Consider the following 12,458-nt stretch of genomic DNA (forward strand, 5'->3'; position numbering starts at 1 on the left):
AACAAGGAATTTAAATTAGCATCTAGAGGAACAAATTATTAAAATTAACATATAATGAAGAATCGGGGAATGGTACATAGATGGACTGGAACAGTGGGAAAGTGGAGGCTGGAGAGTAAACTGCAGACAATTCCTATAATTTAGGAATAGATAACAATTGTCCCGGGATGATAGATGATCTGGGTAGCCTATGTACCCAGTAATTCAAGCAAGCTCTAACACTGGCCAAGAATCAGTATTCTCTATTGGTTGTGCAACATTTCACCCAGCCTGACTAATGAAAACTAAATGCATTTAGAACCAAAATGACGTATGTGTAGATGAAACACATGATGGACTCTTATGCAACCCTGATTTATGTAAATGGATACAAATAAAGGAAGAAAGCCTGGATTATAAAAGAAAGGCAGGCATCACTCATTTAGCCTCTCCAGGCTTAGGGTTTGAAAATGAAGGCCCTTTTACCATTAATGTTTCTGTTTTTTGTTAGTTCTCCAGGTTGGGCCAAAGATAGGCACTACAGCATAGGCATCAAAGAAACCACTTGGAACTATGCTCCTACTGGTAAAAATATGCTCAATGGGAAGCCTTTTTCAGAAGATCAGTAAGTAATGCCTTTGCAGGGAAAAGTTGCTATCAGAGACAAAAGTTGATAATTGTTATTCACTGATAAAATGCTGATGAAAAATTTCCCATGATTGACCCTTTAAGGGCACATTTGTTATTAGAACCACTTCCTTTTGTTCTTTTGTTTGTTTTTTGTTTTTGCATTTAATTATTTATTTAGCTAAGCATGGCACAGAAGACAGATATTGATAGAAATCAGAAATCATTCCTTTAAAATTTTTTTTTAACCTTTACTTATTATTGAGAGACAGAGAGAGACAGAGCATGAGCAGGGGAGGGGCAGAGAGAGAGGGAGACACAGAATCAAGCAGTCTCCAGGCTCTGAGCTATCAGCACAGTGCCCGACACGAGGCCAAACCCACAAGCTGTGAGATCATGACCTGAAGCGAAGTCAGACGCTCAACTGACTGAGCCACCCAGGCACTCCGAAATTATTCCTTTTAGAATTGTCACCACTCTTGCCATCATGGAACATTATTTCAGGGATCATCTCTAATTCTGTGATTATCATCAACTTTGTTTGTGTGGTGTTCAAGATACGAAACAACATTTTTTCTTCTGATATGGAGGGTGTGATGGAGATTGTAAAAATTGCAATTGATTTCAAAAATTGCAATTGTAAAAAATTGATTTCTCTTTTCAAATAATTGGGAGGAAGAAATCTAGAGGTTATGGACAGGGTTCTGATTTACCATGTTTGTTGGCGAAATGACCCTAAGTCTACCAACAAATATACAAATCCATTTAAACATGTAAATAATTCTAAGTCATAAGAATTGATCTAATGCTCGAGATCTAAAGCACCCTTCAGGTGGGGTTAGAAACCTTCTTGTGGCTTAGTACAAAAAATTTGGTAAGTCCTGCAAACCAAAATGCCATGTATATTACTTGCTACATTTGTATTTGATCTCTTCATCACATACTCCAAACGTTCTCCTTGCCTACAGTACCTTTTTTTTTTAAACTCCCTTAGCATTTTCTCTAGTGTCTTGAATTTTGTCTATCAAAATCAGACTGCAAATCTTCTTACTTCTAGTTTCAGTTGATTTAACATTTTTTCTTTCCTGTCAAAATATGTTAAAGTTCTTGCTTTTTGTTTCTTTATTTTTTACAGAGAGTTTCAGTCCTATGTATATCTACAACGAGGCCCAAACAGGATAGGATCTGTTTATAAAAAGGCTTTGTATTTTCAGTATACTAATGACACATTTCAAACGATCATTGAAAAACCATCCTGGTTGGGATTTTTAGGTCCAATAATTAAGGCAGAGACTGGAGACTTCATTTACGTACATGTAAAAAATTTTGCTTCAAGAATCTATAGTTTCCATCCTCATGGACTCAGCTACACTAAAGAAAATGAAGGTAAGTGGATTCTCTTACCTTACATTTCTGAGTTGTTGTTTATGGAAAGTATGAGCCCATTACATCAGGGAAAGCAGGGTAATTATCAACTAGGAGTCGTTTGGGATGAATGCAGACTCTTACTTTTGATGTCTTTAAAAACATTTTTTTTAATGTTTATTCATTTTTTGAGAGAGAAAGAGAGCACAAGTTGGGGAGGAACAGTTGGGGAGGGGCAGACGGAGAGGGAGACACAGAATCCGAACAGGCTCCAGGCTCTCAGCTGTCAACACAGAGCCTGATGCAGGGCTCGAACTCACGAACCGTGAGATCATGACCTGAGCTGAAGTCGGACGCTTAACTGACTGAGCCACCCAGGGGCCCCTGATGTTTATATCCAAGACAATCCTTTTTCATTTTCTCATCTTGAATAAGTGACTACTCTTCTGCAATTCCTGGGAAAGAAAACATACTTTTCACTAATAATAATAACACAAACTAACTATATCCATGGCTTAATGGAGAAAGCATGGGTCATGTTCAAATATTTTTTTTTTTTTTTTTTTTTTGGGTAGGAGACACTCATGAGCAAATGTTAGGTTAGCAGAAATACTATTCTACCCCCACCTCACTTCACTTCCTAATGGATGAGGATTAGCCTCTTGAAAACATCAGCATCAAGAGCAATCATTATTTTCCAGACAGTATCTTGTCTCCCAAACATCAACACTCACAGTTGCCTAATGGTGCTGGAAAAAGGAAGGGAAGAAAAAGCCAACAAAGAAGGTTTTGTGTTCAGCGTGGAGAAAGGAGGGTCTTGAAAGACGGGTAAATGTGTGAGCGGTTGACCATGCTTCCAAATCTTCTATTGAATGGAGGAATTTTATTCATAGTTATGAGGGCTCCAGCCTCAAGAGATAAAGATCTGAGGCAAAATTCTAGGAAAAGAAGAAAGAAAGAAGAGAAAGCCTCCAGATTCAGAACTGGGGTGATAGCTCAGGGTAATGTAAGCTATGCAAAGGGCCACTTTTGCACTCTAGTGGACTGCTTGGAGGACACATGGATGCCTCTCGATGCCTGGGGTCCCAAGTCTAATTTGCAGTGAAGAGAATAGGGAAGGCAACTCAGGAGCCCTGACTTCTGTATCGAAGGTCTAGGCATATAGTAGATGCACAGTAAATATTTCTGGAATTCATAATAATGGTGATAATGGTGTGCAATTATGCTGCTTGCCTCATTCCACTTTAGTCTAGAAACTGGACAAGCTGGACATTCAGGTGGATGCCAGTTAAAGAAGAAGAGACAGGAAGCCGGAAAGAGGAGGGGAGAAATGCTCACTTGATTCTAAAAATGCAAATTAACGTACATTTATGGCTTAACAGAGAAGCATGAGTCACATTCAAAACAGTGCTGCCCAATAGTTATTGTGACCACAGGGCAGATTATGTTTTCTAGGTGCTCTCTATCCTGATAATACTACGGGCCGGCAAAAGGAAGATGATTGCCTGGAGCCAGGGGCACAATATACTTACAAGTGGTATGTAGAAGAAAAACAGGGGCCTGGCCCCAATGACAGTAACTGTGTGACACGGATTTACCACTCCCATGTAGACACTCCAAAAGATGTGGCTTCCGGTCTTATTGGACCAATTCTGACTTGTAAAAGAGGTAACATATTTTTTCAAATCTCATTGTAGCAATAGAACCAGAATAAGCGGGCTCTCCCTCGCTCTCCTAGTGGAATTTTTCTATCAAATAAGCTCCCTTTTCCTGCTTTGACCTTGATTCTCCCGTCGAGAAAGTAAAGCTGCCCTCTCAGACTCTGAGCACTAGATGGCGATGGTGAGTCCGAGGCCCCAGTTCAAGTTCAGTGACGCAAGTTGGTCACTAGATGGTAGTCAAACCCGGTAAACTTCACTTGGTGCCACCTTTGCACAAAATGACTGACCCCTTTCTCCTACAGAAATCTGTTGAATCAGCAGAGTGGAAGAAAGTAGGAAGATGAGAAGCTGTCTGCCTATTCCTTGCATGCTTTGTTCCTTACGGTTCTGTCTGTAGATGTGCAAGATTTTACTTTCATATTTTAAGTTGAATCAGTTAGAATCACCAGTTTATCTCACAGCAAAAATAATTATTGCAAAGAGCAAGTTTTGTTGTTCTTTATGTTTCAGGCACACTGGATGGAGACACCGAAAAAAATATCGACAGGTCTTATGTTTTGATGTTATCTATAACTAATGAAAGCAATAGCTGGTATATCGATGAAAACATTAAGAAGTATACTGAATCCGGCAAAGTAAATACTAGTGATCCTGACTTCCAGGAGAGCAATCAGATGCACTGTAAGATTAAAGAAAACTTCCTTATTCATAATATCCTGTAATTCTAACTTCTGTGGTTCTATTTAGTGATTTCCTTTTGTTCAAGTTTGTGTGGTTGAGTCTACATTTTCCAGTTTTTCGCCCAGGGCACACTGGTTGATATGCAAGAGTCATCTAGTAAGTCTTGCTGGTTTGCAAAGTGTCATAGCACATAAAGTTAGGTAGGTGCATAGGTTTTCTATAGTCTGATATTGATCAAAAGTGCATGGGAAATACATAGGAAGGATGTAATTTTGAGGTAATAAAATATTATGGAAGAACAAAAACATAACTGACCAGATATTTTACGAAAATGTGTTTCTACATAGGATTTTTCAGAAAAGATGCTCTCGTTATCTCAGTCACCTCTATCCTTGTTCTCTTCCTTCTGGGACTTAGCTTCTTTCTATTCTATTCTCCTCAGCTGTACTCTCTGCCTTCCAGCTTACCTTCCTCCTCTTTCCTCTAATCTCTGTGCTTCTAACACTTCTGATTATATAGATATATATAGATATTGATAGCCTCTTTGTGTGTAAAACATAAGTCAAATCCTCTGGTAGATTATGCGTGAGAAGAACGCTGACATGGTGAGGTTTGTGTAATGAGGAAATAAGCAGAATGTACAGCATGTGGTCCTGATCTACCATGTGTGATAGACCAAGGCACATTTGTTTTCTTGGCTTAGTTGGTAGAGCACGTGACTCTTGATAATCGGGGTCGTGAGTTTGAGCCCTGAGTTGGGAGTAGAGTTTACTTAAAAATAGATAAAGTAAAATAAAGTATATGTTGGTTTTCAGCAATAAACGGATACATGTATGGAAATCTGCCCAATCTCACCATGTGCTCAGAGGACAGGGTCAAGTGGTATATTGTTGGCATGGGTGGTGTGCTGGACACACACCCCCTCTATCTGCATGGACAAACTCTGATATCTCGGAATCACAGGAAGGACACCATCACCGTCTTCCCTGCCTCACTGGAAGATGCCTTCATGGTGGCCAAGGGCCCTGGAGTATGGAAGCTGGGATGCCAGATATATGGTAGGGATTTATTACCTTTAAGTAATATAGGTTCAGAGAACTTTCAAGGTTACAACCCACCACGAATGCCTTATCTTCCAAATGGAGAAACTGATTTCTAGGGAGGTGATGGCATTGCCTTTTGGAAAGTCGGTGAAGGGATTAGAACTGGAACCCAGGTGTCTGACACTTAACTCCATAAAAACGCACCCTTTTAGATATACTAGGATGTTTTGTTTTGTTCTTACAAAAAAAAAGTTTTGTATTTATTCGTTGGTGAGCCTTATGAAAAGCCTGAATGTCAGCACATATTACCGTTTGTCTGTTTGTTTTCTAGTTGAGAAAACAAGTTTCAAGAAGTTAAAACACTTGCACAAAACCCTATAAGAAGAATTGCCAGGAATTATGTAGGATCAAATGATTCTAACCCAGAACTCAGGAAACCTACGTATTTTCATTTATTTACCTCTTCATTCACAGTCTCCATTGAATAACACGATGGCCAGTTATGATGTTATTAATCTTTTCTATTCTTAAATAGGATCAAACTGTACACATAATCTTGCAAATGTTTTGTTTTACCTTTCAATCAAAAAACATTGTTGTTATTAGAACTGAAGAATTTCACTTTTCTTTTTTTGGACAAAAATGGGGTTTACTTCTCTGATCAAAACCCATCTTTTTCTAAGTCTCATCCTTTGGTTAGCATCATGCTTCAATTAATTACTTAAACAAGTATACAGCAAGTATTTATCAGGATTTGTTATATGCTGTGGCCTTCCTAGGGCTATGGGAAAGAGAACCCCATGAAGTTCCTGTAACTCAAGGATCAACTTTAATGATTAGAAGTTTCTCACTTAGAGGGGCACCTGGGTGGCTCAGTTGTTTGAGCATCTGATCTCGGCTCAGGTCACGATCTCACAGTTCGTGAGTTCGAGCCCCACATCGGGCTCTGGCTCTGCTGACAGCTCGGAGCCTGGAGGCTGCTTCAGATTCTGTGTCTCTCACTCTCTCTGCCCCTCCCTGGCTCACACTCTATCTCTCTGTTTCTCAAAAATAAATGAAAGTTTAAAGAAATTTTAAAAAAAGTTTCTCAGAAAGGAATATCATTTTCATGTGAAAATGTACACTCAGCCCCACTCTTCCTAGTTATTTACTTTGCAGACGGTGTCTTCAAGTCAGGTCTGGCCCTCAACTCTGCTGAAAGAATAGGGTTGGCCCTAAGCACAACTGAAGAAATTTCTTAGAGTTCCTTGTCTGATTTGATTGACTCTATAGCTTTTCGTGTGTTTAATCAATCTCTTTCTGAGTCCTAGAATTGTGTGTGGTTTTAAAAATTTACCTCCACTCTTTTAAAAGTGTTTAAAATTTATTTAAAATTTTACTTTATGTTATTAGTAATTACAAGGATACATGGGTAGACTTTTGCTGGAAAGAAAGGAAGGACAGAAAGGGGAAGGAAAGAGGTGGGGCGAGGATTAGGTGGGAGACAGCAGGCAGAAAGAGTGAAAGTCTAATGTGATGTATGTGGGCCAGCTTGTGCTAGCTCAAGAGGGCTGAGAGTTAAGTCAGCCAACTGGCAAACTCTTGGTAACTTCAGACTGCCCACAGTGGGAGTGTTTAGACCACAAAAATTAGCAAATAAATCAAATGTTGTGTTTTTTGTCTGTAGAGCGTTTAAGAACACACCGTTAGTCCAACCCTCCCATCACCATCCTTGCCCCTCCCAGACATTACACCCTGGGTACGAATACTTGGAAACCTGTTTCCTATGCATTTTCACATAATGTATATGAACATGTAGAAACAAAAATACATAGCTATATTTTGTGTTTTGTTTGACATAAATAGTTCATATTGCATATAATTTTCTACTATTTGCAATCTTTTCTATAACATTTCTTGAAATTTTTTCTATGACGTTCCCCATACATCTAACTTATTCTTTTAAATTGTTGTATAGTTTTCCATACTGGGAATGTATCCTGAATTGCTTAATCATTTACCTACTGATTGGCATTTGAATTGCTTCCACTTTTTTGGCTTATCACCAATTTTATAATTTACACATTTTATTTGTATCTTTTTATGTATATGCAAATATTTTTCTTAGTTGACTACCAATAAGTGAAATTATATACTGGACGGTGTTTAATTTCAACAAGTTCTGTCAGATTGCCTTCCAAAAAGTTACCCTAATTTACACTGCCACTGACAGTGCTCTGAAATCAAAGCACAGGACTGATGCCTTCATGGAAATGTTCCTGCCTTAATTTTCTTTCTGCCTGCCAACTAGTTAATCTAATAAATCAACTAATTCATTTGTGACTGATGGTAGTAATTTTATACCCATGAGGAAAGATGTTTTTGGCCAAATAGACTCTCAAATTCTTCTTGGTACACAGATGCCATCTTCTTCTAGGGCTTGGTCCAATGGTGATTATTATTCTTTGGTAATATATGTTCCTCTAACATTCATCTTTGCATCCTGCTTTTTGTACTCGCTTCATACATTTTAGGTTTTTACACAGAGTCTGGAAGTAAAATGCCTTGAGTTTCTCAAAAAAGGAGACGTTGCAATATTATTGACTAAAATACAAAATATATATGGAATAAGAAAAATGTTTTAATAACATTCTCTACTTGGGTTTACTGTTTTTCAGATAGCATGCAGGCCTTTTTCAATGTAATGAATTGCCACAAACCTTCAATAGATGTTACTGGGACACGTATTATACATTACTATATTGCTGCTGAAGAAATTGTTTGGAACTATGCTCCATCTGGTATAAATCTCTTCACTAAAAAAAATTTAACAGCCGCTGGAAGGTAATCACTCAGGGATTAAAATATTTATGGTTAAATAAAGATAATTGAACTTTTTCATAACCAGCTACTCTTAAAAAGGATTTAAGTAACTTATAATAAAAAGGTACTGATAAAATAAAAGTAGACAAATAATTATATGGGTAATTAGAAAATATTGAGTCGAAGGATCACTACTACACAAAATAGTTCTCTATTTTGCCTGTGTCTTGACAGCCAGTGCAAAGTAAAACATACTTGCTCATTGTTTTTTCTTAGCACTAAATTTTAAAATAGATTTATTATGTATAATTATGAGACATAGTGGATAATGTCATCAATAACAATTTTACAAAGATTCAAAAAGTTGCCATGTATAATTTATACTTTCTTGCTAAGTCTAAAGGCATAATTAAATAATTTCCTGTGAAATTATTTTTTTTAATTCTTTTAAAATTAAGAATTTAATTTCTTAATTAAAAGAAGAAATGAAATTCTTTTTTAAATTATTTTTTAAAAATTCTTTCCTGTGGCATTCTTAAGTCACATTTTATAAATATTTTTTATTTAATAACACCTAAGACTATATTACCGGTTGCTTTTTTAATGACCCAAACTAAGACCAAAATACATTACTGTGGCATCAGCGTTTAAAAGTACACAAAAAGTCTTTCTGACTTTTATATTTACCAATTCAAAGATTACAGGAGTTTTATTTATTTAAAAAAATTTTTTAATGTTTACTCATTTTTGAGAGACAGAGTGACAGAACATGAGCAGGAGTGGGGCAAAGAAAGAGGGAGACACAGAATCTGAAGCAGATTCCAGGCTCTGAGCTGTCAGCACAGAGCCTGACATGGGGCTCAAACTCATGAACCACGAGATCATGACCTGAGCTGAAGTTGGATGCTCAACCAACTGAACCACCTAGGCACCCCAAAGATTATAGGAGTTTTAACCCTTCTGGTCTGTTGAATGAGTTATATGTCAGAAAATATCAAGTTCTAAAACCACCAAGAACTATTTCCCATGATATTTATTTTTTTCCAACTTGCTTACAGAAAATTTGAGAAAACTAAGAATGTTATATCAAGTGAATATTTTTTGTTATATTTTAAGTGCTCATCAACAAATTACTCAATCTGTGTAATGGAAATTTTATATTAATTGTTAGATATCTGGGCTTAGAGAAAAAATTAGATTCAGAGTTAGGTCCAACTCTCATTATATATTAACTAAAATAGGTATGAATTAGTAGATTTCTTTTTTTTTTTTTTTTTTTTTTCAGCTTGCTTGATCGTCCTGGCTATGAAATTCTCTGATGTCTTAGTATGACAAGTCACTACTTCACTGCTAGGGAATACTTTTTCTCAGGGGACCCAACTTAATTTTATCATAATAACATTTAAAAATAAGAATGACATCTCTCATCTTAATATTCTAGCATCTCTGCACATAGTTGTTTAAAAAGTAGTGTTTGTTACTACCTGACTGAAAAAGAATGTCTTTTATTCCAGTAGAAAGTGTGAACTACCAGGTAGACAAAAATACCCATGCATAGATAAAAGGCTGAAAAGAAATCCATGGAAAATGTTGACAGTGATTATATGTAGATAATGGGATTATGAAGATTTAAAAAATTTTCATCGTATTTCTTCTCATTTTTCAAATTTTCTAAAATTAATATGTGTTGCTTTTATAAATAAATTGCAAGTACTTTAAACCAGATATATGTAGATTCTTACTTTCTTTTCACATGATCACTGTTAATTTGAAAGGTCTTTGTGTATCTATTTTCTCTGCACAGTGAATCCCAGGTATATTTTGAAAAAAGCCCAACCAGAATTGGAGGATCTTACAAAAAAATAGTTTACCGTGAATACACAGATGCTTCCTTCCGAACACAGAAGGCAAGAGAAAAGCACCTTGGAATCCTTGGTAAAATTCTATTCATAGTTTGCAGGGTTATAAACACTGTTTGTACATATTCTGTGCAATCAAAATAGAAATTTTAGCTGTCATCTTATAACCTTATGAAAACAATACATTCTGATTCACACAATTCTAAACTATATTCTTTTGTTTCTATACATCCAATAAGATTAATATATTCATATGATCCAAAGTGACTTTCTAAAAAGACCCTGCATCATCTAGAGCTCTTGAAGTTGGAAGCGTTTCTGGTTCATGACATCATCTCTTTAATTTGTTCCTAAAAGAAACTTACTCAAGTAACATACCTGACAATTGTGTTTGTGAAAACCAAGGACAACTACTAATTCTGTTGGTTTCTAGGCCCTGTCATTAAGGCAGAAGTGGGACAGACCATCAAGATCACTTTTTATAACAATGCTTCCCTGCCACTCAGCATTCATCCTCATGGACTACGTTACAACAAGAGCAATGAGGGCTCATTCTACGAAACACCTGGAGGAGGTAAGTATAGTTCAAGGGAGGTCCAAGCAAGCCATACTGCAGTAGAATGTCATTTGGAAAATAAAACTCCTCCTGGGCGCCTGGGTGCCTCAGTTGGTTGAGCCTCGAACTTTTGATTTCTGCTAGGGTCATGAGATTGAGCCCCGCAGCAGGCTCTGCACTGAGCATGGAGCCTGCTTGGGATTCTCTCTCTCTCTCTCTCTCTCTCTCTCTCTCTCTGCCCCTCTGCTCACTCACACAAGTGCGTGCTCACGTGCACTCTCTCTCAAGTAAATTTGAAAAATAAGATAAAAAGAAAAGAAAATTTTTCCTAAAATCATTATGAGCCCACTTTTCACATCATAACAGCTCTGTGTCCTTATTATGGCAGTAATCCATCCCTAACAGCTTTCAACTGCTACCCAAGGTGCTATGAGGTAAGCAAGATATAGTCTTTGCTCACAGAGATCTCACAGTCTAGACCCGGGTCTTTCTGGTGTTAGGTCCTATTTCACAAATATTTATTTCTTACTAGGTATCCCTCCACCCTCCTCACATGTAAATCCTGGCATGACATTTGTCTATACATGGGAAGTTCCAAGAGATGTAGGTCCTACCTCCGTGGATCCCAACTGCCTGACTTGGTTATACTATTCCTCAGTAAATATGACAATAGACATCAACACTGGCCTTGTAGGGCCTCTTGTTGTGTGCAGAAATGGAAGTCTCGGAGAAGACGGCAAACAGGTGAGTCACGGAACTATGTCTGGATATGCCTTGGTGAGAGGTTGCCTGAGACAGAACTGCAGGGGAAAAGCAATGTGGCAATCAACAGTTTCAATTTCTTCTGTGTGCTGATTCTCCCAATTCTATCCTTTTCTTAACTCCAGACCTGTATCTTCCCCTGCCCGATGTTCCCCTACCATGTTCCAGATACCTCTAATTCCACTTGACTGTTTTAACTCTTTATCTCACTCTGGACAACCACTACCTGCCCCTCTCTCCTGTAAATCAGCCTTTTTTCCTCCACTCTGTCTCTTAGTTAGTGACATCACCCAGCCCAGGACTTCCATCAACAACTCCTTTCTCACCTTCAGTATTAGTCACCAAACTCCCAATACCCCTGCCTTTTTTGAGGCACCATCTCCTCTTTCTGAATTTCTTTAACCTCCTGACTCCTGTTTCCACTCTCATTCTGCTTCAAATTAGCTCCACAACCCTTCCTTCCAAATCCAGCTATAGCAGTCTCCACACGAAAAATCATTCTATAGTTTGTTGCCTCAGAAGTCAACATACGAGGCCCTGTTGATCCCTCCAAATCCATGCCTCCTTCCCTGCCACCTGCACACACAATTCTGGCTCCACTGCAAAATTAGCTTGTAGTTCCTGGGGAAGAGAGTCTAATTCACATCTCTTTGATTTTGCCCTCTTCCTTTACCTGCTGAAACGGGAGACATTTTTAAAACTCAGACTGAAGGTCTCTTCCTGCCCTTCACACAATATTCACTAACTAATGCACTAATTCACTGCAGGTTACCATAGTTCCTTGTGTATGTTTCTGTTGGAAAACTTATCTATGCAATTATGCTTACTGGATTTTCTGTCCCACTACACTATAACTTTCTTGAAATCATAACAAGGTTTTATTAATTTTTTTGGAACAACCACAGCCCCTCGCTGACATTGTAGCAGGTTCTCAATACATGCTTGAGGAATGAATTTCCCTTCTTCCTCACTCAAAGTGAACTAATATCCAATTTCTTTTTTGCATTTTTCTGCATTTTTATTGTATTATCTTCTCTTATAATTTATAAGGTAATAAAGCCTAATAAATCCCTCCAAATAAATATATGTATAATTGAATGTATATTTTACTTAAAAATGAGAC

General features: G+C 37.5%; 1 protein-coding gene across 1 annotated transcript in view; it reads left to right on the forward strand.

Annotated features, from left to right (window-relative positions):
• The first annotated feature begins 358 nt into the window (after positions 1-358).
• The window catches only part of LOC123611420 (ceruloplasmin-like), a 29,459-nt gene continuing 17,359 nt past the window's right edge, over positions 359-12,458 (forward strand). Inside the window, exons 1-9 of the mRNA XM_045503316.1 lie at positions 359-604; positions 1,742-1,992; positions 3,427-3,639; positions 4,143-4,313; positions 5,129-5,371; positions 8,014-8,179; positions 9,963-10,093; positions 10,451-10,591; positions 11,106-11,317. Coding sequence (XP_045359272.1) covers positions 450-604; positions 1,742-1,992; positions 3,427-3,639; positions 4,143-4,313; positions 5,129-5,371; positions 8,014-8,179; positions 9,963-10,093; positions 10,451-10,591; positions 11,106-11,317 — 1,683 coding nt within the window. The 5' untranslated portion in view covers positions 359-449. The remainder of the gene's footprint in view (positions 605-1,741; positions 1,993-3,426; positions 3,640-4,142; positions 4,314-5,128; positions 5,372-8,013; positions 8,180-9,962; positions 10,094-10,450; positions 10,592-11,105; positions 11,318-12,458) is intronic.

This window comes from Leopardus geoffroyi, chromosome C2, assembly GCF_018350155.1.
Source record: "Leopardus geoffroyi isolate Oge1 chromosome C2, O.geoffroyi_Oge1_pat1.0, whole genome shotgun sequence".
Lineage (NCBI taxonomy): Eukaryota > Metazoa > Chordata > Mammalia > Carnivora > Felidae > Leopardus > Leopardus geoffroyi.